The 23,296-nt window shown below is 34.7% G+C and overlaps 1 protein-coding gene and 1 pseudogene across 1 annotated transcript; both read right to left on the reverse strand.

The window, feature by feature from the left end:
• Nucleotides 1-5,024: 5,024 nt before the first annotated feature.
• LOC118848049 (elongation factor 1-gamma-like) lies at nt 5,025-6,326 on the reverse strand. The gene is given in 1 exon segment (XM_036756782.1): nt 5,025-6,326. A coding segment is annotated over 1 exon segment (1,302 nt).
• A 13,472-nt stretch (nt 6,327-19,798) lies between these two features.
• On the reverse strand, nt 19,799-20,282 carry LOC118847571 (annotated as a pseudogene).
• Between the last annotated feature and the right edge of the window lie 3,014 nt (nt 20,283-23,296).

Raw genomic sequence — 23,296 nt, forward strand, 5'->3', positions numbered from 1 at the left:
AAGAACCATGGAAAAATAAACTAAAAATTAATTGGAAATTAAATAATCTAATTCTAAAGAATGAATGGGCCAAAGAGCAAATCATTAGAAAGAATTAATAATTTCATTCAAGAGAATGACATTAAAGAGACAACATAACAAAACTTATGGGATGCAGCAAAAGCAGTTCTTAGGGGAAATTTTATATCTCTAAATGCTTACATGAATAAAGTAGAGAAAAAGGAGATCAATGAATTGGGCATGAAACTGAAAAAGCTAGAAAAACAACAAATTGAAAATCCGCAATTAAATACCAAATTAGAAATACTGAAAATCAAAAGAGAGATTAATAAAATTGAAATCAAGAAAACTCATGAATTAATAAATAAAACCAAGAGCTAGTTTATGAAAAAAAATCAATAAAATTGATAAACCTTTGGTCAATTTGATTAAAAAGAAAAGAAAGTTAAATTACCAGTATCAAAAATGAAAAGGGTGAATTCACCTCTAATGAAGAGGAAATTAAAACAACAATTAGGAATTATTTTGCCCACTTGTATGCCCATGTAGTTGACAAAGTTAAGGATACTGATGAATATTTACAAAAATATAAATCCTCCAGGTAAACAGAAGAGGAAATAAAATGCCTAAATAACCCCATCTCAGAAAAAGAAATTGAGCAAGCCATCAATGAACTCCCTAGTGAAAAATCTCCAAGGCCAAATGGTTTTACATGCGAATTCTATCAAACATTTAAAGAATAATTAATTACTATACTTTATAGACTCTTTGGGAAAATAGGCAAAGAAGGACTCCTACCAAATTCTTTTTATGACACGAATATAGTACTAATACCAAAACCAGGAAGAGTCAAAACAGAGAAAGAAAACAGTAGACCAACTTCCAATTTTGCATTCATTCATGCAAAAATTTTAAATAAAGTATTAGCAAAATGATTGCAACAACTTATCATGAGAATAATAGACTAGGATCAGGTAGTATTTATTCCATGAATGCAAGGCTGGTTCAATATTAGGAAAAATCTCTGTATAATTGATTATAACCACAATGAAAGGAGCAGAAACCATACGATCATCTCAGTAGATGTAGAAAAAGCTTTCAACAAAACACAACACCCATTCCAATTAAAAATACAAGAAAGCATAGGAATAAATGGAGCCTTCCTTAAAATTATAAATAGCATCTACCTAAAACCATCAAAAAGCATTATTTGTAATTGGGATAAGCTAGATGCATTCCCAATAAGATCAGGGATGAAACAAGGATGCCTATTATCACCCCTATTATTCAATTTGGTACTCGAAATGTTAGCTGTAGCAATAAGGCAAGAAAAAGAAATTGAAGGAATTAGAATAGGCAAAGAAGAAACTAAATTATCACTTTTTGCAGACAATATGATGATTTACTTAGAGAATCCTAGAGAATCAAGTAAAAAACTACTTGAAATAATAAACAACTTTATCGAAGTTGCAACATATAAAATAAATCCTTATAAATCCTCGGTATTCCTATACATTGCTAATAAAACCCAAAAACAAGAGACAGAGAAAGAAATTCCAATTAAAGTTACTGTAGACACTATAAAAAATCTAGGAGTCTACCTGCCAAGACACACCCAGTGTCTATATGAACATAATTATGAAACACTTTTCACACAAATAAAGTCAGATCTAAATAAATGCAAAAATATCAGTTGCTCGTGGTTAGGCTGAGCTAATATAATAAAAATGACAATTTTACCTAAATTAATTTACTTATTCAGCACCCTACCAATTGAAGTATCAAAAAATATTTTATGAAGCTTGATATAATCATAACAAAGTTCGCCTTGGAAAACAAGATGTCTAGAATATCTAGGGAATTAATGAAAATAAGTGGTAAGGAAGGTGGCCTAGCCATACCAGATATTGAACTGTACTATAAGCAGCAGTCAACAAAACTACTTGGTACTGGCTAAGAATCAGAGTGGTGGAGCAGTGGAATAGGTTAGGAACACAGGACACAGTATTCAATGACTATAGCAATCTACTGTTTGATAAACGCAAAGAATATAGCTTCTGGGTTAAGAATTCACTATTTCACAAAAACTGCTGGGAAAATTGGAAAGTGGTACAGCAGAAAATAGGCATATACCAATATCTTACATCGTATACCAAAATAAATTGAAATTGGGTTCACGATTTAGGAATAAAGGCTGAAATTGTAAGCAATTTGGGAGAGCGATGAATAGTTTACCTATCAGATGTACTGGAAAGGAAAGCTTTCATAACACAAGAGCTAGACAGCATTACAAAATGCAAAATGGGTTATTTTGATTATGTTAAATTTAAAAGGTTTTGCATGTAAAAAGCTAATGCCACAAAGTTTAGGAAGGAAGAAGAAAATTGCAAGAAATTTTTTGCAACTAGTGTCTCTGATAATGTCCTCATCTCTAAAATATACAGGGAAGTGAGCTAAATTTATAGGAATAAAGTCATTCCTAAACTGAGAAATGGTCAAAGGATATGAACAGGCAGCTTTCATAGGAAGAAATTAAACATATCTATAGGCATATTAAAAATGCTCTAAATCCCTATTGATTAGAGAAATGCAAATCAAAACAACTCCTAGGTACCACATATCTCCTGTCAGATGGGCTAAAATGACAAAACAGTAAAATGATAAATGCTGAAGAGGATGTGGGAAAATTGGAACACTGTTACATTGCTGGTGTAGTTGTGAACTAATCTAGCCATTCTGGGGACCAATTTGGAACTATGCCTAAAGGGCTATAAAAATGTTCACACCCTTTGAACCAGCAATACCCATTTCTAGGGCTGTATCCCAAAGAGAACATACAAGTGGGAAAAGGACGCATATGTACAAAAATATTTATAGTGGCTCTTTTTGTAGTAGCAAAGAATTAGAAATCAAGGAGATGCCCGTCAATTGGGGAATTGCTGTGAAAGTTGTGGTATATGAATGTAATAGAATACTATTGTGCTATAAGAAATGAGGAAGGTACAGACTTCATAATAACCTGGAAAAACCTACATGATATAATACTGAGTGAGTGGATCAGAACTAGGAGAACATCATCCACAACCACAGATATATTGATTCTGTTATAACTAACCTTTACAGACTCTTCCCAGCAATACAAGGTTCACAGACAGCTGCAATGGTGTCATGATGGAGAGAGCTATTGACATCCAGAGAAATAACTATGGAGTATAAATGCAGATTGAGACAAACTATATGCTCTCCTTTTTTTTCTCTCCTTTGTTTTTGCTTTTTTTTTTGTTTTGTTTCTTCTTTCTCATGATTCATTCCATTGCTCATATTTGTTCTTTACAACTTGACTAGTGTGTAAATTAGTTTAAGGTGAAGTTTTATGTAGAAGATATATCAGATGCCATGCTGTCTGGTGGGGGGGGGAGAAGGAGGGAATAAAATCTGGAACTCAAAATCATGTTGTAAACTGAGTGTTGTAAACTAAAAATAAAAAAAAATTAAAAAGATTGTCAGATTTGTTGACATACAGTTGGACAAAATAGCACCCAACTGATGTTTTAATTTCCATTTCACTGGTGGAGAATTTTACCATTTAATTTTTGATTGTGGTAATTTGATTTTCTTCTTTTTTTCCATCACATTAACCAAAGTTTCATCTAGTATATTTTTTTTCATAAAACTAGCTGTTAATTTTATTCATTAGTTCAATAGTTTTCTTAATTTCAGTTTTATCAATCTCTCCTTTAGTTTTTAGACTTTCTAATTTGTATTCGATTGAAGATTTTTAATTGGTTCTTTTTCTATCTTTTTCAGTTGTATGCAGATATCATTGGATTTCTTGTTTCTCTATCTTGTTCACGTAAGCATTAAGATGTATAATATGTCCCCTAAGAACTGTTTTGGCAGTGATGAGGATACAGTCTCTGGGAACCCCCTGAACCTGATAGTATACAGTCTCCAACAACCCCCTTGAACTCTCTTTGAATCTTTCCTCTAGATCTGGCCTTTGCCTAAGTCCATATGCCTTTCACTATCTAGGCCCAAATCTCTACCTGGCCTAGCCCTGTATTGCCCAGCTGCTTTCCATCATTGAACCCATCAAAATCCCATTCTCTTGTTTACTGGAGTCTTGACCGCTAGTCATCCCAGTCCCATCAAGATCCTCCTTAGACTCCTCCTCAAAACCCTCCATAAATCCCTCTTCTTGTCACTCCAAACTCCTTGACCACCCCTAGATCCCTCCCACAATCTTTCTGCATGTAGTCTCCATCTTGCCTCCATGAAGGTGCTCAGATTCAATCTAGCTCAGTAGATTGAATATGGCCTGCTTGTGAAAACAGGCATCACAGAGGGTGAGATTTCTTAAAACAACCCATGATGGTGAATCCTTAATAAACTTTGTCTTTGTCCCTGGCTGAGGAGGCTTGAGACTAATTTATTAGGCAGGACCCATTGTGTTGGTATTTTGGGGTCTCAAGCAGCCCCAAAAACCTATGGCTCCCTACCATCATCATTTTTCTTTAACTTCATCAGTAGCATTCCATAATTTTTGTTGTGCTGCCCTGTTATTTTCATCATCTTGGGTGAAGCTATTGCTTGTTTCTATGGTTTGATGTTTGACCCAATTGTTCTTTAGGATTATATTATTTAGTTTCCAATTAATTTTTAGTCTGTCTTTCCTTGGCACTTTATTTCTTCTAAATTTTAGTACTTCATGATCTCCAAAGGATTCATTTGATATCTCTTTCTGCACTGGATTGTGAGGTTTTTATGCCCTAGTACATAGTCAATTTTTGTGTTGTGTCATGTGCCACCAAGAAAAATGTATATTCCTTTATATCCCCATTCAATTTTCTCCAGAGGTCTACCATATCTGTTTTTTTTTTTTTCTAAAATTGTACTTACCATTTAAAATTCTTATTTATTTTGTAGTCAGTGTCTTCTTTTTTTTTTCTGTTCAGTTTCGTTTAATGACTGGCACCTCCCTGAAGAGGAGGAAGCGGGCAACTAGGAGGTAACAGAGATGACGTTCACTTGAAGATCTTGCCCTGATTGAAGGGCTTGCCCACATGCTGGAAGGCCCCCTCCCAGGAGAAGTACTCTCGGACCATGGTCTGGGTCTCCTCACTGCCAGGATCCAGCTTAAGCCACGTGTAGGATTCATAATCTACCTGCCAGTCTGGAAGTTCCTGGCCCCGGAAAACCCAGACTCCAGAAATGGCGCTGCTATTGTTGGTGCCAAAAAGGATGACACTGGCAAACGGGTTCTTCCTCAGCTTGTCCAGGTGCTGGAACATTCCAGTGATGAGGTTGCAGCTCATGAAGGTCTGGCTGAGCTCCTGGGGGAAGCGGTACTCGGCATACCACAGGGACCAGCCATCACGGTCAAAGTGCTCCCAGAAGTACGGCAGGGCCACTGTCAGTGCGTCCTCGTTGGAGTACTTTCGCTTTAACTCATCCAACACAAACGTACTCTTGGGCAGGTGGGCAAAGGGATCCTTGGCCTTGGGCTCTGCAGCCAGAGCCTGGTCACACTCGTCCATCTCCTCCTCGGGGCCAGGGGCTGTGGCCGCCTTCTTCTCTTCCTTCCGCTCAGCCTGGGCCTTCTGTTTCTCTTCTAGCTGTCCCTTCTCCTTTCTTGGGGCCTCCTTCTTAGGCTGACTTTCAGCAAACTTTTTAGCATCAAACTGTACCATCTTCTCACAGAGCTTCACCTCTCCCAACACCGCCCGGAACTGGGGCTGGTGGATGCAGGTGAGGAATCAGCGGTTGGTGTTGGGAAAGGCCTGCCTGAAAGACGGCTCTAGAACCTGCTTGTAGAGCCACAAGAGGGTACACACAACTGTGATGTCAGACAGAGTCATACGCTCCCCCACCAGGAAAGTCCGAGTCTTCAGGTGGGCGTCAAGCAGCCCCAGAACCCGCCTCACCTCCTCTTTTGCTTTCTCTGTAGCCTGTTTGTTGTGGTGCATGATGCAAAGAGTGGGGAACACCCAGGTACTGGCTGGAGGAACGATGTCACTGTCAGCAAAGCTCACCCACTGGATCACCTGGGCAGCTGCCTCCGGAGTACAACCTCGAAGGTAATCGTTGCTCACATAGTGGGCAATGGCGTTGCTTTCAAACACACAGAACCCATCGTCACCCTCAAACGCTGGAACCTTGCCTGCAGGAAATTTTCGGAGGAATTCGAGGGTGCGGTTGGTCTGACCAAAGTGGAAGTGGGGAGGTGCGGACAGCACGCGGATCTGGGCCCTACTGTACTGTGCAGCAATGAGGGCCTTGAAGGCCCGCCAGTTTTCAGGGTATGTGTACAGGGTCCCGGCCGCCATGTTGATTCCGCCTAGAAAGGGGGTGGGGACCTCGGCGCTGCAGCAAAGTGAGTCCGGCGGGGGGGGGGGGGGGACGGGGAGGGGAGGAGGAAGAGGGAGGGAGGGTAGTCAGTGTTTTCTAATGCTGAGGGGGGGGTTGATGTCCCCCACTAGTATAGCTTTCCTGACAATTTCTTACTGTAACACACCATGGATTAAGTTCACAGGGAAAGAATGAATGAACATTAGTCCAAGGCAAGGGGTAGGGAGTTGGTTACAGCTTTGTAACTATGAACCTGCGGAACTGGCAGTTCTATTGTCAATACAAAATGCAGGGTCCATATTCTGTAAATCTCAGATGAGGAGGCCAGAAAATAGACCTTATTTGAGATCTTACTGTTTAAGTCATACCATAAGTTTGAATCTCCCTGCCCTAATTCACTTCTGAAATCTTTGAAGGATGTGGCACTCAATATATGGAGAACATATCAGCATGACCTTGGATGATACTGATGAAGACAATTTAAGACCTTAACATTCTTTAGAGAAGTGTACAGAGCATGGCCCCAACACAAAATCCTGCTTTGGAATTTAAGGCTCAAATAATGAATAAATAGAAAAAAAAGTAAAAAAAAATAATCATCTATTTTAGAGATGGCACATGCTATTTGTGTTTTACAAACTCAGAAAAAGGGAGTAATCTCAAAATATTGGTCCTCTGTGAGAGGATATCAGAAAATTTAGGTAATATAAAAACAAAAATAAAGGTAAATTTGTTTGAAAGAAAAAAATAGTAGATGTCACCCTAGCTACTGTTCCCGACAGCCTGGAAGAGCAAAGGGAGTAAGTAATTTGAAAGAGGTACTTGCCATTGGTATTCAAATACTTTTTAACAACCGTTATCAAATTCCCATATATCTTTGCACTTTTAACCTTGTAAAGGTCAAGCTATTATTTAGAGGAAAACTGATTAAAAGCTATGCTTTCTTAGTCACACTAGATATGTAGTTAAGTTTAAATCATTCTTCATGTTGTTTTGGTCATCATTTCCAGGTCCTTATACTCTTTTTTAGATGGTAATTCCAATAGGGAACCAATTAGGATTTTGCTAATTCCAACTCCCAAATTTTACCCAAATGATCTGAGAACTGTTTTGTGAGTGCTTAATTTGCCTAATTCATTCATAGGTTCTTGTTCCATGAATTATTCCTTGTAGCATTATTCCTTTGAGGAAATTATTAGTCTTAGTGTATCCTTACTGTTCAGAGATAAAATGACTATAATCTTACATAATCAAAATTAAGAATTTTAGAACATGTATGCCAACATTGAAAAAAACATCCTACACCATCAGCCCTATTAGCAAAAGTAGTTACAATCATTCATTGTTTTATAATTCAAATTCACACACACAAACACACGATTTGCAATGCTTGGGTTTTTATATTAAGTTAATTTGAGACAATTTTAATTTTTAAAATCCATTAAAATCTCTGTGATGGGGTAATCTCAAGTAATGGAGGCAATCAGCCAAAGATACAGCTGTTATGTTTCCAACATAATCTGAAGGATCTGAAGACTTCTCTTCAAGTAGTTCCCTAAAGCTCTCTTCTATTAAGGCCTGGGATTTTTTTTTCTTCCTCTATGCAGATTCTTATTAACTTCAGTACTCATCCAAAGAGAAAAGCTACACTTAGAACAGAAATTGACTACAGACTGAACTTGCTTTGCAGAGCTCACAATATTATTGTTTTTGTTTTTGTTTTTTTTACTGGGAAATATTCCTTCTGAGGTGAACAGCTTCAACTATACATCTGTCTGTCTTAGAATATACATGAAATGGTGGCAACAATGTGCTTTGGTTGCTTTGTTTGCTCCAAGATTTAGATAGTGCTCTTCAATATTTTAATTGTCCATGAATTCACTGCAGTGGGTACTTTTTGCACCAGTCATTGAAGAATCAGATACTATATAATTTGCCACAAATATGAGAGTAAATGTGAAATAGTTCTTGTCCTCAAGGAGAGTACATTTGAAGAAGGAAGGACAGTGTGTAAATTTATAAGTATATACATGTATAAAACAGCCATAATGTATGAGGGAATACTTTAGTCCTTTGGAGGGATTAAAAAGTATCTTTTACATAAGGATGTGTTTGTATAAATTGTTGAAGGAAACCAGGGATATCAAGAGGTAGAACTAATGGAAGACAGCATTCCAGTCATTGCAGACAGAGATGGAATGGGACAAATGAATTTAAGGACACCAAAACAGACAACAGATAATCTTCATCATGACAATGAATATCTATGAGTTGGTATAACCTCCCCCCCAGCCTCAATTCATCTTGTACTGGGATATGAAATTTTCTAATATGGTCTTTTAATGAGCAGGCCTATATGTCCAACATTTTCAGATTAATAAGGAGTATAAGACTGTGTGCTCAGTTGACATAGCTCTTAAGAACCCAAACTTCCTTTCAAACAGTAATGAGGCATTGGAAAAAGATATTAGTGAATGATATGCACCGCATCCCTCCGCCGCCCCCCCACCTCCCAAAAGGTCAAGTATAGAAAATAATGTATTTTGAATAAGTGAGAGCTTTTTATGTTTCCTTAATCATATTTACAATTCTTCTATTAAGCTAGAATTCTGTAATTCTTATTTTCTTGTATAAAATTTAACTGCCATAGTTTTTCCCCATGGTAAAAAGTGCACTGAAAATATCTATTTGTTTAGTCATTCTAAGGAATTGAAAACAAATTAGTTTGGCAAGAATACATCAAGTTTACTTATGAATACTTAGAAAACATTGCAGAATGATATTTATTGATAAAGAGTATCAATCAGGATATGGAATAAATATCATTTAAAGTTCAAGGAGGTTTTTTTGCATGTTCTACTTTCATTAATTTTAAGTGGTTTTGATTAACTTGAGAAGGAAGAAATGTGTATATTTTAATATTATTTTGTTTATGACTAGACATATATTTTAGCATTTCATTTTTCATAACTGTTTAAAATATATTTCATATCATTCTCCCATATTTTGTATTTAGGAGTGGTAACAGTAGATGTTAATGAATCATAATATTTAGAGTCTCATTTTATTGAAATGTGAAAAAAAGAACCCTGATCTGGAGTATATAACGGGGAGTTGGAGTACTAGTTCAATAATGGAACATGGTGTGCTGTATATTAACATATTATTTGGGGAAATATTTTGAAAATTATAAATTAACAACTAATTATAATATCTTGTGGGATATCCTGAGAAGATTTCTATACAAATACATAGTTATTGCTAGCATGTACTAGCACTTGTTGTTATTGTTGCAGTAAAGAAGTATAGTACTAGTACTATAGTACTAGTAGTAATGGTAACAGTTAAATGGCCCAGATCCATTAAGTCAGAGCAGTGGGCCTGGAGTCAGGAAAACCTGAGTTCAAATCTGACATTAGATACTTACTAGTATGATCTTTGTCAAGTCACTTAACCTCTGTTTTCCTTTTGACAAAGAAATGTTAAATCACTCCAGTATCTTTGCCCTATGGACAGTAGAGTACATAGGTTCATGAAAAGTAGGACGTGAATGAAAGGGTGAACCTCAACAACCAATGGGCTATAACTCTATGCATACTCTTTGATACAGCAATACCTCACTAAGTCTATATCCTAAAAAGATCAATGTAAAAGTAAAAGGACCTGTTTCTTCAATGATATTCATAGCAGCTATTTTTGTGGTGGCAAACAATTGAAAATTGAGACGACGTTCATCAGTTGGGGAATGGCTGGACAATTTGTGGCATATGGTTGTGATACAGTAATATTTTGCTTTAATAAATAGTAAAATGGGTGGTTCAAGGAAAAAAAAACATGTCAAATCTTATATAAAATGATGCAAATTGAAGTGTAATGAAATAGGAGATAATTGGGTAAAGAAAGAGCAATGTCATAATGATGACCATGTAAGAAAGACTTGGAACCTCTGAACTATATCATAAGTCAAGACAATTTCAAAGGACTCATCTTAAAAAGATGCTATCCCTTTTCAGAGAGAGAATTGATGAACTTTAAATGTAAATTGAATTATAATGTCCTCACTATATCACTTGTGATATATCCAATATGCAAAAAATGTACTTATAATTCATACCCCTTTTCTTGTCTTCACATTAGGGGAACAAGGAATGAGAAGGAAGGAGAGGATTTTGAACTCAAAAATTTAAAAACAAAAGAATGTTAAACATAAATAATAAATTTAACAAAAATAAAACAAAAAAAGAAGTCCAACTTACCCTATTTAAAAAAAAAAGTTATTAATGGCAAAAACTGCAAAATATTGAGCAAATTATTGAACAAATTCATCCAATTTAACAGTGTCAATGAAGTAACATAACTAAGAAACCCAAAAAGCATTAAAATGGTCTCAACCTACAAACTATTAGTTTTATCGATAATTTGAGAATTATCTTGTCAAAAGGAGAGACAGGTTTATAATATGAACTCTCAAAGGATATTGTAGTACAACATTATTTCTCATCAAAAATGAAGAAAATGAAAGGAAATTGTTTTTGTAAAAAGGAAATTTAATTATATATATATATATATATGTATGTATGTATATAAGAAATTCATCCTAAATGCATTTAAGAGCAAACTCAGAAGCAGGTACATAAAGAGAATAAAGAGAGTAAAAATGTTAGGCAATAAGATTTTTTAAACACTTTTTCTTTATTTTAAGTTAAAAGGTCATTGGATTCCTCTCATTGAGTCTCTCACTACTATGTGATTATGTATCAATCTCACTATTACACACGATTATTATAGGCACAGATATGTTTACAGTAGTAGTAGAAATGTCACTGAAGAAAAACATAGAGAAAACCCTCTAAACAAAACACAGTATATGCATAGGAGATCTATAATGGAGGCAACAGAATATTGAGGGATCTGTTCTCAAGCTATACTAAGAAGCATAACATGCAAAAGTAATGTTTAAATTCAGACTTTATTAATACTAATATTAAAAGTGACCACTACAGCATTCTGCTTTTAAAAGTTGGCATAGGTTTTCCCAACCTCAAATCATAAGATTTCCTAGTTTATTCTTTGTGGAAATTCTATCACCACTTTTTACCTTGTATCCATGATTTAATTTTACTAAACCCTTGGTCTATATTTTGTTTTTCCCCCTCTATTCAAATTCCTTGTTTGTTAAATATAATTGGTCAGATGGAGACAGAAAAGAAGGAAACAGGGGCTAAGGTTTCCAAGTCTTGTTCAGTAATACTGATTCTGCTGAGAGGGTGTCTGATTAAACATGTCTAGCAAACAATTTATGCCACAAAATTGGCTTTACTCATATTGATAATTCTACCCCAAATTAATGACTGAATATTTAATTGATGTCTAATGTCCTCAGTAGGAGATATTAGTGGTTTTTTGCTTGTTTGTTTGTTTTTTGTTGACTCTCATAAAATGTCAAAATCACTAATTGTACACATATTGCACTCAGTATAAATGAGTATCAGTTGAGGTTCTGTGACTTATTTCTAAGACAAAAAGGTCCCTTGCACACAAGGAGTTGTTCTTTTAATTACTTTCAGGATTCTGGAATATGAGTCATTCATTGTGAAAACAATACCTAAAAGAGATATCATGCTTTCTTTACTACTTGCAAATGTCTTAGACTCTATTGTAGAAATCACTTAGCTCTATGATCTACAGCTCTGATCACCTATGAATGGAATTCATGTAATATTGCTACTATAAACACCCACCTAATGGTGATTAATACAGTGAAAAGACATACATCTCTAAGGTTAATGTCTTTACTAATCTTTCTCCCCACTCCAATCCTTGGTTCAGCTCTATTACTTTATGCATTGTCTTAAAAAAGTGTAATATTGAACTATGTTTTCCCATTGCTTTTGTAACTAACTGGCTAAATGCAGTGCTAGGCACATAGTAGGTACTCAATCAATTCTGAGCAGTTGATTTCTTAATTGATTAAAATATTTTGTATTCATCTTGTCACTGAGGTGCTCTTTAGGAAATTGAATTAGTAAATTACTACTAGAAGTAATTCATTAGGTCAACATAATATATTGGAGGTGTTTAGGCCTTTATTTTAAAGTTAGCCATTTCATCTTCATGAATGGGATCCAATAAAAACATGGCAAACCCATTATTAGGAAAACAGCCAAGCTGCTGTCATTGGTGGTTGTTCTAACCCCTTAGATTCATTTTGTTTGATTGTTTGTTTGTTTTATCACAGTTGGACAAGTTTCTAGATCAATTGATGGCAATTTTTCCCAAGCAAATTTGTTTTACTGACTTACTTGTCCTTGAATAACATGATGCTTGCCATCTAAATTGAAGGTTTTAAAGAAACATTGTCAGTCACAACATTTGAAATTTATGTAATTCAAAAAGCTCTTTAGAAAATTTGCATACAATGACACAGAGATCCCTGGAAGGAAACAGAATGGCTCTCAGAATCTAGCAGTGGTCATTTTCATTCTTATATCTTTCAAGCCCTTGCTGTTTAAACACTGCTAGTCATATTGGCTATTTAATTTTGGTTCTAACTCCAACTGAGTTCAAATGATTATTCTGTCATCTTTCCTTTCAGACATCTTTTTTAAACGTCTTTGTTCCTAACCACATGCCACTATCTGTCAGTGCTAAAAAAATCATTTCATCTTGAGGGGGTGAACACCTCAAACCAAATAAAGCTCAGGTAGCTGATGAATCATGAGTAAATCTGTGTAATCATATAAATAACTGTTCTGTGAAAATCTTCTGTTCATTTGACTGCTGGTAACATGATTTTAAAAAACCCAAATATAATGAAAAAAATTCTTCAAAAGAACTATTAAAACTCTGATGTTCTTCAAAGAAAATGCATTCTCATTCAGTTGGAGGAATGTAAATCTAAAAAAATCTGATAAGATATAAATAGGCAAAACTTATTATAACAATCTATAAATCATATATTAAATGCTTAATATAGGGTTTTTTCTAATAAAATTGATATATGGGCCAAAACATAGCTGCATATTTACATTTTATTTATTCATATGAAAGATAAAAATATAAATGTTTAACTACTTTTCATTAACTTGTAATGCAGGTCATTAGGTTATGTAGGCTATGTACAAAATGAGGTCATAAGTAATATGAAACCACAAATACGAAGTAGGTAGGTCTTCCTTAAAAAAAAAGACAGGAAATTATTTTAGGCCTTAAAATTAGTTATGATATTCACATATGACAATGAGTTCCACAAAGATAGGACTAAAATAAAAGTATTTGTTCTAGGGAAATAGAGAAACCTATGCTAACCTTCTAGAAAACAATTTAAATAAAATTGTAATACAGATTGCTTCTAGTTATTTCTAGATGCTTTGAAGCAAAGAAAAATATAGAAGACAAGTAGAGATTGAGGGTTGCTTTTCATTTTAATTTATTTTGTTTTAGACTAGAGAATACAAGGACATATTAGTAAGGAGAGGTGAAGAATTCACTAGGTGGATTTATGAGTGGAATGATTGAAGATGAGAGTGGAAATGATTGAATCTTGGAGAATGGTAGAGGAAATGGAAGGGCACAGGAAATATTGGAGAGGTGGACCATAAGCATTAAAAAAAAAAAAACAGAGAGGAGAGTTCCTCTCACTCTGAGATGGGAGGTAAGGAGGAATTGATGGGTAAAGATAACAAAATTTTGAAAGTCTACAGGAGGGAAATTGAAGAAGTTCCTGTTGGGTGAATTTACTCACATGGGACCTTGAACATAGAAGAACTTTAATAAAAAAATGGAGCACAAATTTAGTCTCTATTCCTTTTATAAATGGTCAAACCATAGTCAAGAGAACTAAACAATTTCTCTAAAGCAACATAGGGAGTGACAGAGCCCAGATTCAAACCTAATTTCTATGATTCCAAATTCAGAATTCTTTATCATTTTGCAAGTGAAAGTTCTAAGAGACACAGTTTCCAGGTAATTAATAGTCAATTTCTTAACTAGGCTAGCTAATAATCAACATATTGATGGTCAGTAGTTTCTCTCAGATGCCAAAGATACCACAAGACACTGAAATAACTTAAATCAGTTATATACATTCTGACAAGGAACTCAGTGACAATTGAAACTCAAACCTGATTAATGAACATTTAATGAGGGAATGGGCTAAAAGTCTTCAGCTCCTCCTGCAGATAGCCAGGATTGATTGTGAGGTTCAACAGCCTAAAGGCAGCTGGGGAAGGGAGGCCTTTTCCATCTGGACTTCTCAAGCTAGTTTTCTCCTTCATATGATGTTTTACCATAAATTATAATGGAGAGGATCAAGGATAAGTTTCCTTCCCCAGGAAAATGGGTTGCCCAGCCTGGATTCTGTTTACACTCTAAACAGAAATTAGGTTTCCCAATTGGTTGGGGTCCCACACAACCTAGTTAACAAGTGTGTGCCTTGGGGGCTAGGACTAATCTTATCATTCAGTCATGCCCTTCAGAAACTAACTGAACTTTTCAGAAATTGGGTCTTAACAGAAACAGGAAATAAAGGATAAACTGAAAATTAATATTTATTAATATAATGCTATAATATTATTTTCTCTCAATCAATATAACATTTTAATTCCTAAAAAAATATATTGAATGAGATAAATATTGAATTTCAACAAATTGGGATGTAAGAGTGTCTGCAAAATGTGGGTAGGGATGTATGGGGAAGTTTTACTGACTATAAAGAATGTTATGGAAGTCAATAAGAGATGAATACAATAATAGTCAGTGGAATTTTACAAAGTAAGTTCTATTAAAGGTAGATTATTAACAATAATGCTAGTATTTACAGATGACTTACAGAATTTACAGTAATTTCACAAGGGAAACTATATTAAAAGAAGATTATTAACATTAATGCTAGAATTTACAAATAAGATGTTTTCATTGTATAATGGTTTCTTGAAAATAGTATTATAAGATTTCACTTGGCCAGTAAGAAAAAACAATGATCACATAGAGATTAAGTCTGTTCATAAGATTCTTTCCCCTCCCATATCTAGGTTATTTTGTTTTAATTCATATTCATTTATTAAGAGCATCACTTTGATTATCAAAAAGATCAATGAGAATTCTTGGGATAATTCATCAAATTGAAGAATTAGTAGTTGTTCAGCCATTCTTTGAGAGAAATGTCAAATTAGGAATCACTTGGAGTACTCATGGCAAAGAATTTCACTAGGGGACACAGTGGGAAGAAAGTTATACTTTCAAGACCTAATTGTGAAGGACAGAGAATTAATAACAAGGGAAACATTTATGGACAAGATGAAAACTAAATAGCCTTTGAAAAGAAGGGATTTCAACAGAAGGATGTTAGGGAATAAGGGAAGATAACTCCTGGAATCAAGGAATTACATAGAGAAAGAATGGAGATGGAAAAAGTAGATAATGGGACCAGAAAGTATTCTTGGTAGTCTAGAAATTAGACAATCAAAGGGAAACAAAAAACGTAAGGACTAAATGATTGTCTGGAGACAATTTGTGGAGGATCTAGAATATGAGATTCCTGAATTGCATCTTTATTCTCTTTAGGATACAGCATATAGCAAGGTATTGGTTATTAGCTGGAAACTAATCAATAATGTAGAAGGCTAGGTTGGGAGTAAATTTCTGGAGAGTTCTGAAAGCTGTCTTTTAATTTATTTGATTCCAGAAACTTCTGAAATGAGACTTTTAAATCTTTGAAAATGAAAGAGTCTTGGTACAAACATTGCTCAAGAGAGTTGATTTGTTAGTGTGTGGGAAAAAAATTAAAAAAATAAGGAACCCAAAAACAAAAACAAAAGAGAAGCAGAAAAAGCAAGCATGTAGTGTGCCTCAGTCTGTATTCAAACTTCTCAGTTCTTTGTCTCGATGAAGATAGCATTCTCCATCGTGAGTCCCCTGGAGTTGTCCTTGCCCCTTAGGTTGCTGAGAAAAGCTCAGTTTGTCAGGGTTGGTCCTCACGGAATCCATATATCTGTGGCTGTGCACAACGTTCTCCTGGCTCTGCTCCGCTCACTCAGCATTATGTCGTGTAGGTTTTTCCAGGTTGTTATGAAGTCTGCATCATCCCCATTTCTTATGGCACAATAGTATTCCATTACCTTCATGTACCACAGTTTGTTCAGCCATTCCCCAATTGATGGGCATCCCTTTGATTTCCAATTCTTGGCTACCACAAAGAGAGACGCTATAAATATTCTTGTACATATGGGTCCTTTTCCCGCTTGCGTGATTTCTTTAGGATACAACCCTAGAAGTGGTATTGCTGGGTCAAAGGGTATGAACATTTCTATAGCCCTTTGGGCATAGTTCCAAACCACCCTCCAAAATGGCTGGATCAGCTCACAACTCCACCAGCAATGCAACAATGTTCCAATTTCCCCACATCCTTTCCAGCATTTATCATTCTCCTGATTTGTTATTTTAGCCAATCTGACAGGAGAGATGTGGTATCTAAGAGTTGTTTTGATTTGCATTTCTCTAATCAGCAGCGATCCAGAGCATTTTTCCATATGCCTGTAGATAGCTTTAATTTCTTCCTCTGAAAACTGCCTGTTCATATCCTTTGACCATTTCTCAATTGGTGAATGGCTTGTATTCCTATATATTTGGCTCAGCTCCCTGTATATTTTAGAGATGAGGCCTTTATCAGAGATACTAGTTGCAAAGATTTTCTCCCAATTTTCTGCTTCCCTCCTAATTCTTGTTGCATTGGCTTTTTTTGTACAAAAACATTTCAATTTGACTTTTTTTTTTTTGGTTCTGTTTCTTCTTTCTCATGATCCATTCCATTGGTCAAAATTCTTCTCCACGACTTGACTAGTGCATAAATTAATTCAATGCGAAGTTATACATGACAGTTATATGAGACTTCATGCCGTCTTGGGGAGGGAGGGGAGAGGGAGGGGAGAAAAACTGGAACTCAAAACTATGTAGAACCGTGTGTGGTAAACTAAAAATAAATAAAGAAATTTATAAAAAAAAATAAAAAAAAATAAAAAAAATAAGGAAGCACCTAAACATCAGGAATCAAGCAGAATGGATGATAAAGCAGACCTGTAACAGTTTGATCAATACTCTAATCAAGGTGTGGAAATAAAGAAGAAAGTAATAATTCAGAAGGAACATTAGAGTTTGATGAAATTTCATATATTTTCCTGAATTAGATTTATTTAAAAAGGACATGGAGATTGAACAATAATTGTTATTTATCTAAATTAGAGACATGTCTTTTTTCTCTCTCATGATTGATTCCATTGGTTATAATTCCTCTTTACAACTGGAGTATTATGTAAATAATTTCCATGTGAAGGTACATGTAAAACCTATATTGGATTACATGACATCTTGGGGAGGAGGAGGAGGGAGTGAAAACTTGGAACTAAAAAACTTGTGGAAATGAGTGTTATAAACTAAAAATAAAAAATAAATTAATAAAAATGGGAAAAAATGAATTAGAGACATGTAAAGTTAGGAAGCTAGGTGTGGATAAAGCAGAGTGGATAGAGCACTGGGCCTGGGGTCAGGAATACCTGAGTTCAAATCTGGCCTTATATACCTACTAGCTGTGTGACTTTGGGTAAGTCACTTTGATTTTGAAAGTCTGTTTGACTTATTCAACTGCATATGGAAATAACAAACCACTACAGTTGCCTTTGCCAAGAAAACCCCATGGACAGTACTGGTATGCTATGGTTCACAGGGTCACAAAGAGTTGGACATGCCTGAATGACTGAACAAGAACAAGCTCTAAGAACAATAGGCAAAGAAATATAGATCTTATCTTAAGTACTATCAAATCCTATTTACACAGTATGCTAAGGTTTTATGGCACTCTTTTCACAAAACCACTTTGAGGTGGTAATTTATATACAATAATATCTAGTACTGTTGAAATAGCATTGGCACTAGGTCATTAAGCTCTGGTTTAAATCTTGCCTGTGACACGGATATGTGCCTGAGTATGCCCCTTTTCCTCCCCTTATTATAGCTTAATCTATAAAATGACAAAGTTCAAACAGCTGATTTCTGAAATCCCTAGTGGCTCTAAAACTGTCATACTATGCAATGGAAGATCATAGATACTTGCCTCTGATTGCATAGGTGCAAATATTAAATCAGGGAATTGAACTCAGGTCATATGAGTCAAAATCTAGAAATCTTTTTTGTTTACAGCACCATTATTCCTCTCTTGAAAATACATCTGAATTTGCCTGGGAAAATTCAGTGCCTCAGTAAATATCATATGTTCTACATATTAATGAGAAAATTAAACAAAACAGTGGAAGTAATTATTTGGCTTCAGGAGTTTCATGAGGGTATGACTAAGTGCCCTGAAAGATCACCTGTTGCCCTGAGAAGAATTAATGAAAAGTAGCCAAATTTACTCTTGATAAATAATCAAGACATGTCAGTACTTGAATCATGAGAAATTTATATACCTAGATATTTGCTTGTTTTTAAAATACATTGGGAAAATGGGCCTATAAAAAAGAGAGATGCTATTACCCTATTTTGTGGTTTGATTTTCTGTGGGCTCACATGTATATTTGTGTGTGTGTCTGTCTGTCTGTCTTTCCATTTGAATTTTGAGTCATACAAAAGGCAACAGCTGGAGAATAAAGAAGTTTGACAGGATCTGAGACTGTCAGTCTTAATAAGTCATCTATATTTAGACGTAACATATTTTCTTCACATTAATTACTAGTAGAGATAGACTGTTTTGCCAAGTTCACATAAAATGTGGAAAGTTATATTTAATTATATTTATATATTCTTAAAGCACTATAACATTATCGTCTAGAAACCATATTCAGTCTTTCTTTTCTTTTTTTAATTGTAATTATTTTTTATTTGAAAACAAATATACAACTTGGAATGAATTTGAGGCAAAACGTGCCATAAACAGATTTTTTTAAATAAGTGGCTAAATGAAGTTTAAAAAGCAAGTAACAATAGAAGAAAATGTTTTCTGGTACAGGACCAGCAGTAGAAAAAATAGTGTATGAGTACCAGGATAATACAATCATTTTGCAATAGTGCAACTTTAAGTAAATATTGATGACTGTCCATAGGCCATGCAGAGTTACAAATCCACACTTAAACAACAACATGCTAACAGCTCCTAAAGAAAACTACTTCTTTAAAAAAAGAAAAGAACAACCCAGATGTTCCCTCATTTAACCAACTTCATCTAAGTTCAGATGTACAGAAGGGCTTAGATATATCCAGAGTAAGCCACATGCATCATATTTTACTTGATCAATTTTCTAAAATAAAGTTTCAGGACAATGACAGCAGATAAGGGGAAGAAAAACATGGAGGAATGAAGTCCTAAATACTACACATGAATATCTTTTTGACAGATAAGCTACAAAGAAAAGGCAAATAAACAATTTTGTACAATAAATTTAACACATTCTGTACCATGTCTTCACTTTTCTGCCATCATTTGTACAAACTCTTCATAGTTTACTTGAACATCACCATGAATATGTGCTTCCCTGATCATTCCATCAACCTCTTCATCTGTTAACTTCTCTCCAAAGTTTGCCATCATGTGGCGAAGTTCTGCTGCACTAATATAACCATCCTATGACAATCCTTGTCAAACACAGGTAATGCTTCTCTAATTTCTTCTTCACTGACTGTGTCTTTCATTTTTCTTGCCATCATAGTCAGAAAATCTGGAAAGTCAATTGTGCCATTAACATCAGCATCTACTTCATTAATCATATCCTATAATTCAGCTTCTGTGGGGTTGTGCCCAAGTGACCTCATTACAGTTCCCAATTCCTTTGTTGTTATAGTACTATCTCCATCCTTGTCAAATGATGAAAAGTCTTTGAATTCTGCAGTCTGCTCTTCTGTCAGCTGGTCAGCCATGCTGTTAGCATTACTAGTGCCCGAGTTCTTATCAAACAAACCCAGTCTTTATTTTCTTCTACTTTTCTATGAACTATAAAAAAGTTGTCCATCATGTAGAACAATAGATTTTCAAATCAGTGAGTCAGAGATCATCTGAAAAGCTTTGAGAGCATAACAACAGTGCAGCAATCTTTTCAGAGACTTTTAAAATGATGTTTACAGAATTTTGTACAGCATTTTTCAACTATGAATAACTAACATAATATGTTTCTGTTTACTAAATCCCTTCATATTTTGAAAAGCATGTGAATTTAAATATATGAGGTTCTGAAGATAAAACTATGACCACCTATGGTTGTTTATATATTTAAATCACTTTGGTAAAATGAAATCCTCCAGAGGGGAGGATTTGAAATACAAAAGAAACAAGCTTTTCTGAATGGTGTGAATTAGGAAATATATTGTTCTAAATACATCTCATGTGTTTCTTTTTGCCTCATATATGTCTTAAATAAAATCTGACCATAGACTTCTAACAACAATGTTGCTTGCAGCTATGGTGGCTGTGTAAGGCCAATAACACCAGCACACAGGAGGGCTGTTAGCAAGGCTCTTTGATCTGCTTTTCTAAGGAAAGAAACTTTAAGTGGTTAACAATCTTATTTTAATTAAATATACCTATATCATTCACTTTGCTTCAGAGCTTCAGAGAAAACATAAACAAAAATTACAAGCAGAAACTAGATAAACAGAGCAAAATAACACAAATCAATAGATAGGCTTCTAAACATCTAACAAAGACATTACATATGTAGTTGCTTGAGAGAGAAGCACTAACCGCTGGGTTTTTCAAAGCTGGGGGGCTCTTTAACAGCTATCCAGAGTGTTGTCTAGTCACATCACATGACACTCTTCCAATGAGTGAGCCCTGCCAAAAATGCTAACCTCAGAGTAAATATATACTTCTGTGTCAGAGGGCACCACAACCATGTGATTCAAACCCATGTGACCTATGCCTTCCAAGGACTTAAGCAGGTCATCAAAGACTCTCAACTCAGTCAAAGACTCTTGATTGAAAGAGAGGAAAGACTCAAAGGCACCTTAGTGCTGAAAAGCACACCAAAAGAAAAGATAACAAAAAGTCCTACTTGACTTGCCATTACAAAGCTATAAATGAGTTATAATCTGAGTTGAAGCTATATAGGTGAATTATCTGTAATGTGGTGCAATGGGAAAAGTAATGAACTGGTAGTCAAAAAAACTAAATTCTGCCCCTTACTAGCTCTAAAGTCACCTATTATATTGAACTTCAGTTTTGTAATCTGTAAAACAGTCATGATTATACTTGTATGGCTGAGCACATAAAAGTCTTGTGAGAAATCTTCTTTATAAAACAAAGTCTCATAGAATAGATTTTTTTAAATAATAGAATGTATTTTTTTTAAATTTAGCTCACTGTACTATAAGTCTACTTGAGGATTACTGTCAGAATTATTTTCATCAGCTACCTCAATATATGTGTGTATGTATATGTATCCACACGGTATATATGTTTGTGTGTATGTGTCTATGCATATATGCATGTATGTATATATATATATATATGTGTGTGTGTGTGTGTGTGTGTGTGTGTGTACACACATACATATGCAGATATAAATACAACATAGAATAGAAAGATTGATTTAGTCATGGTCAGTATAGATCAAAATGGTGATAAAGTATAGAAAATAGGTGTTTATTACCTACATTTTGTTTCCTAGAAATATTTTTTGTAGAATACAAAGGATTTGTTCAAAGGATTATTTTAAATTCTAATGTGAGCCAGGTATTAAGTCTAGTACCATTTGGGAATTTTAAAATTACAAGTTCTTCCTTCAAATTATTTAGTTAGTAAAGTTGAGGGGAAATTAGACAAATACCCATTCTTCCTGTAGGAAGTCAAACATCTCTCTAATTTTGTGAGCAAATTGACTTATCTTAAGAGGTATTTAAATCAATAGCCTACTTTGCTGTATTATCTAGATTTGGAGAGAGGAGTCATGGCCTCATTTCATGAATGAGAAGTATGTTGTTTAAAAGTAAGGAAAGTGATTTCATATTCTGCAGTATCAAAGAAATATGCTACGGCATCTTGTATATTAAATTACTTTCCATCTTATGATCTATTTTCTCCCAAAATGAGCAAATGCTATTCTTGGGGAGTTCCATAGGATGATACATTTGACCACCATGGCTTGTATTATAAAAACTAGTCATAGATGATAGAAGAATCTATTTCTTGGGAATTTTCAGTGAAATGATTGTTTCAACAATAGGTATAAGAAAAGCTAGTAAATTGAAATAACTTCCATGCTGATTATCCAACCACCTAAATTCACCATTGAATGACCACATCTTCTGCCTCCAGTACTATTTTCCTTAAATAGTAATATATTCTCCCACTTAATATTCTCACTGATAATTCATCTAAATTTTTCTTCATCTATCTCATTGCTTAATAATCTGAAGCAGATAGATGGAGCAGGACATAGATTGCTGCGTCTTGAGTTGGAAAGTTGTTAAATTATGTTTAAGTAGTGTTCAGGTCTTAGTTACTACTTTGTAATTATCTTGACAAAGATGCTGTAGTGGTTTGCCATTTTCTTTTCTAGGTTATTTTATAGATAAGGAAACTGTGTCAAACAGCTTTAAGTGACTTACCCAGGGCCAGACAGCTAGTAATATTTTGAGGTCTGATTTGAACTCAGGACAAAGGGTAGAATGGAAGCTTTTCTGACTATATCCACTGTTCTTAAAAGAAAAAGTCCTTTCTGAAGAACTCTAAAAGGATTGTAAAAATAAATGAGGTAGAAGGAAAAATGGTAAAAGTAATGAGAGTTATGCTCAAGAATTTTGAAAAAAAATTAAATAGTTTGGGAAAGGAGCATAAGAATAGAATGAAGGAAACAACTCTGTTAAAAGTAGAATTGGCCCAATGGAAAAGGATGTATGAAAGCCAACTGAAAAAAAAAACATTCTTAAAAATTAGAATTGGGCAAGTGGAAGCTAATGACTCTATCAA

The sequence above is a fragment of the Trichosurus vulpecula genome, chromosome 4 (assembly GCF_011100635.1).
Source record: "Trichosurus vulpecula isolate mTriVul1 chromosome 4, mTriVul1.pri, whole genome shotgun sequence".
NCBI lineage: Eukaryota > Metazoa > Chordata > Mammalia > Diprotodontia > Phalangeridae > Trichosurus > Trichosurus vulpecula.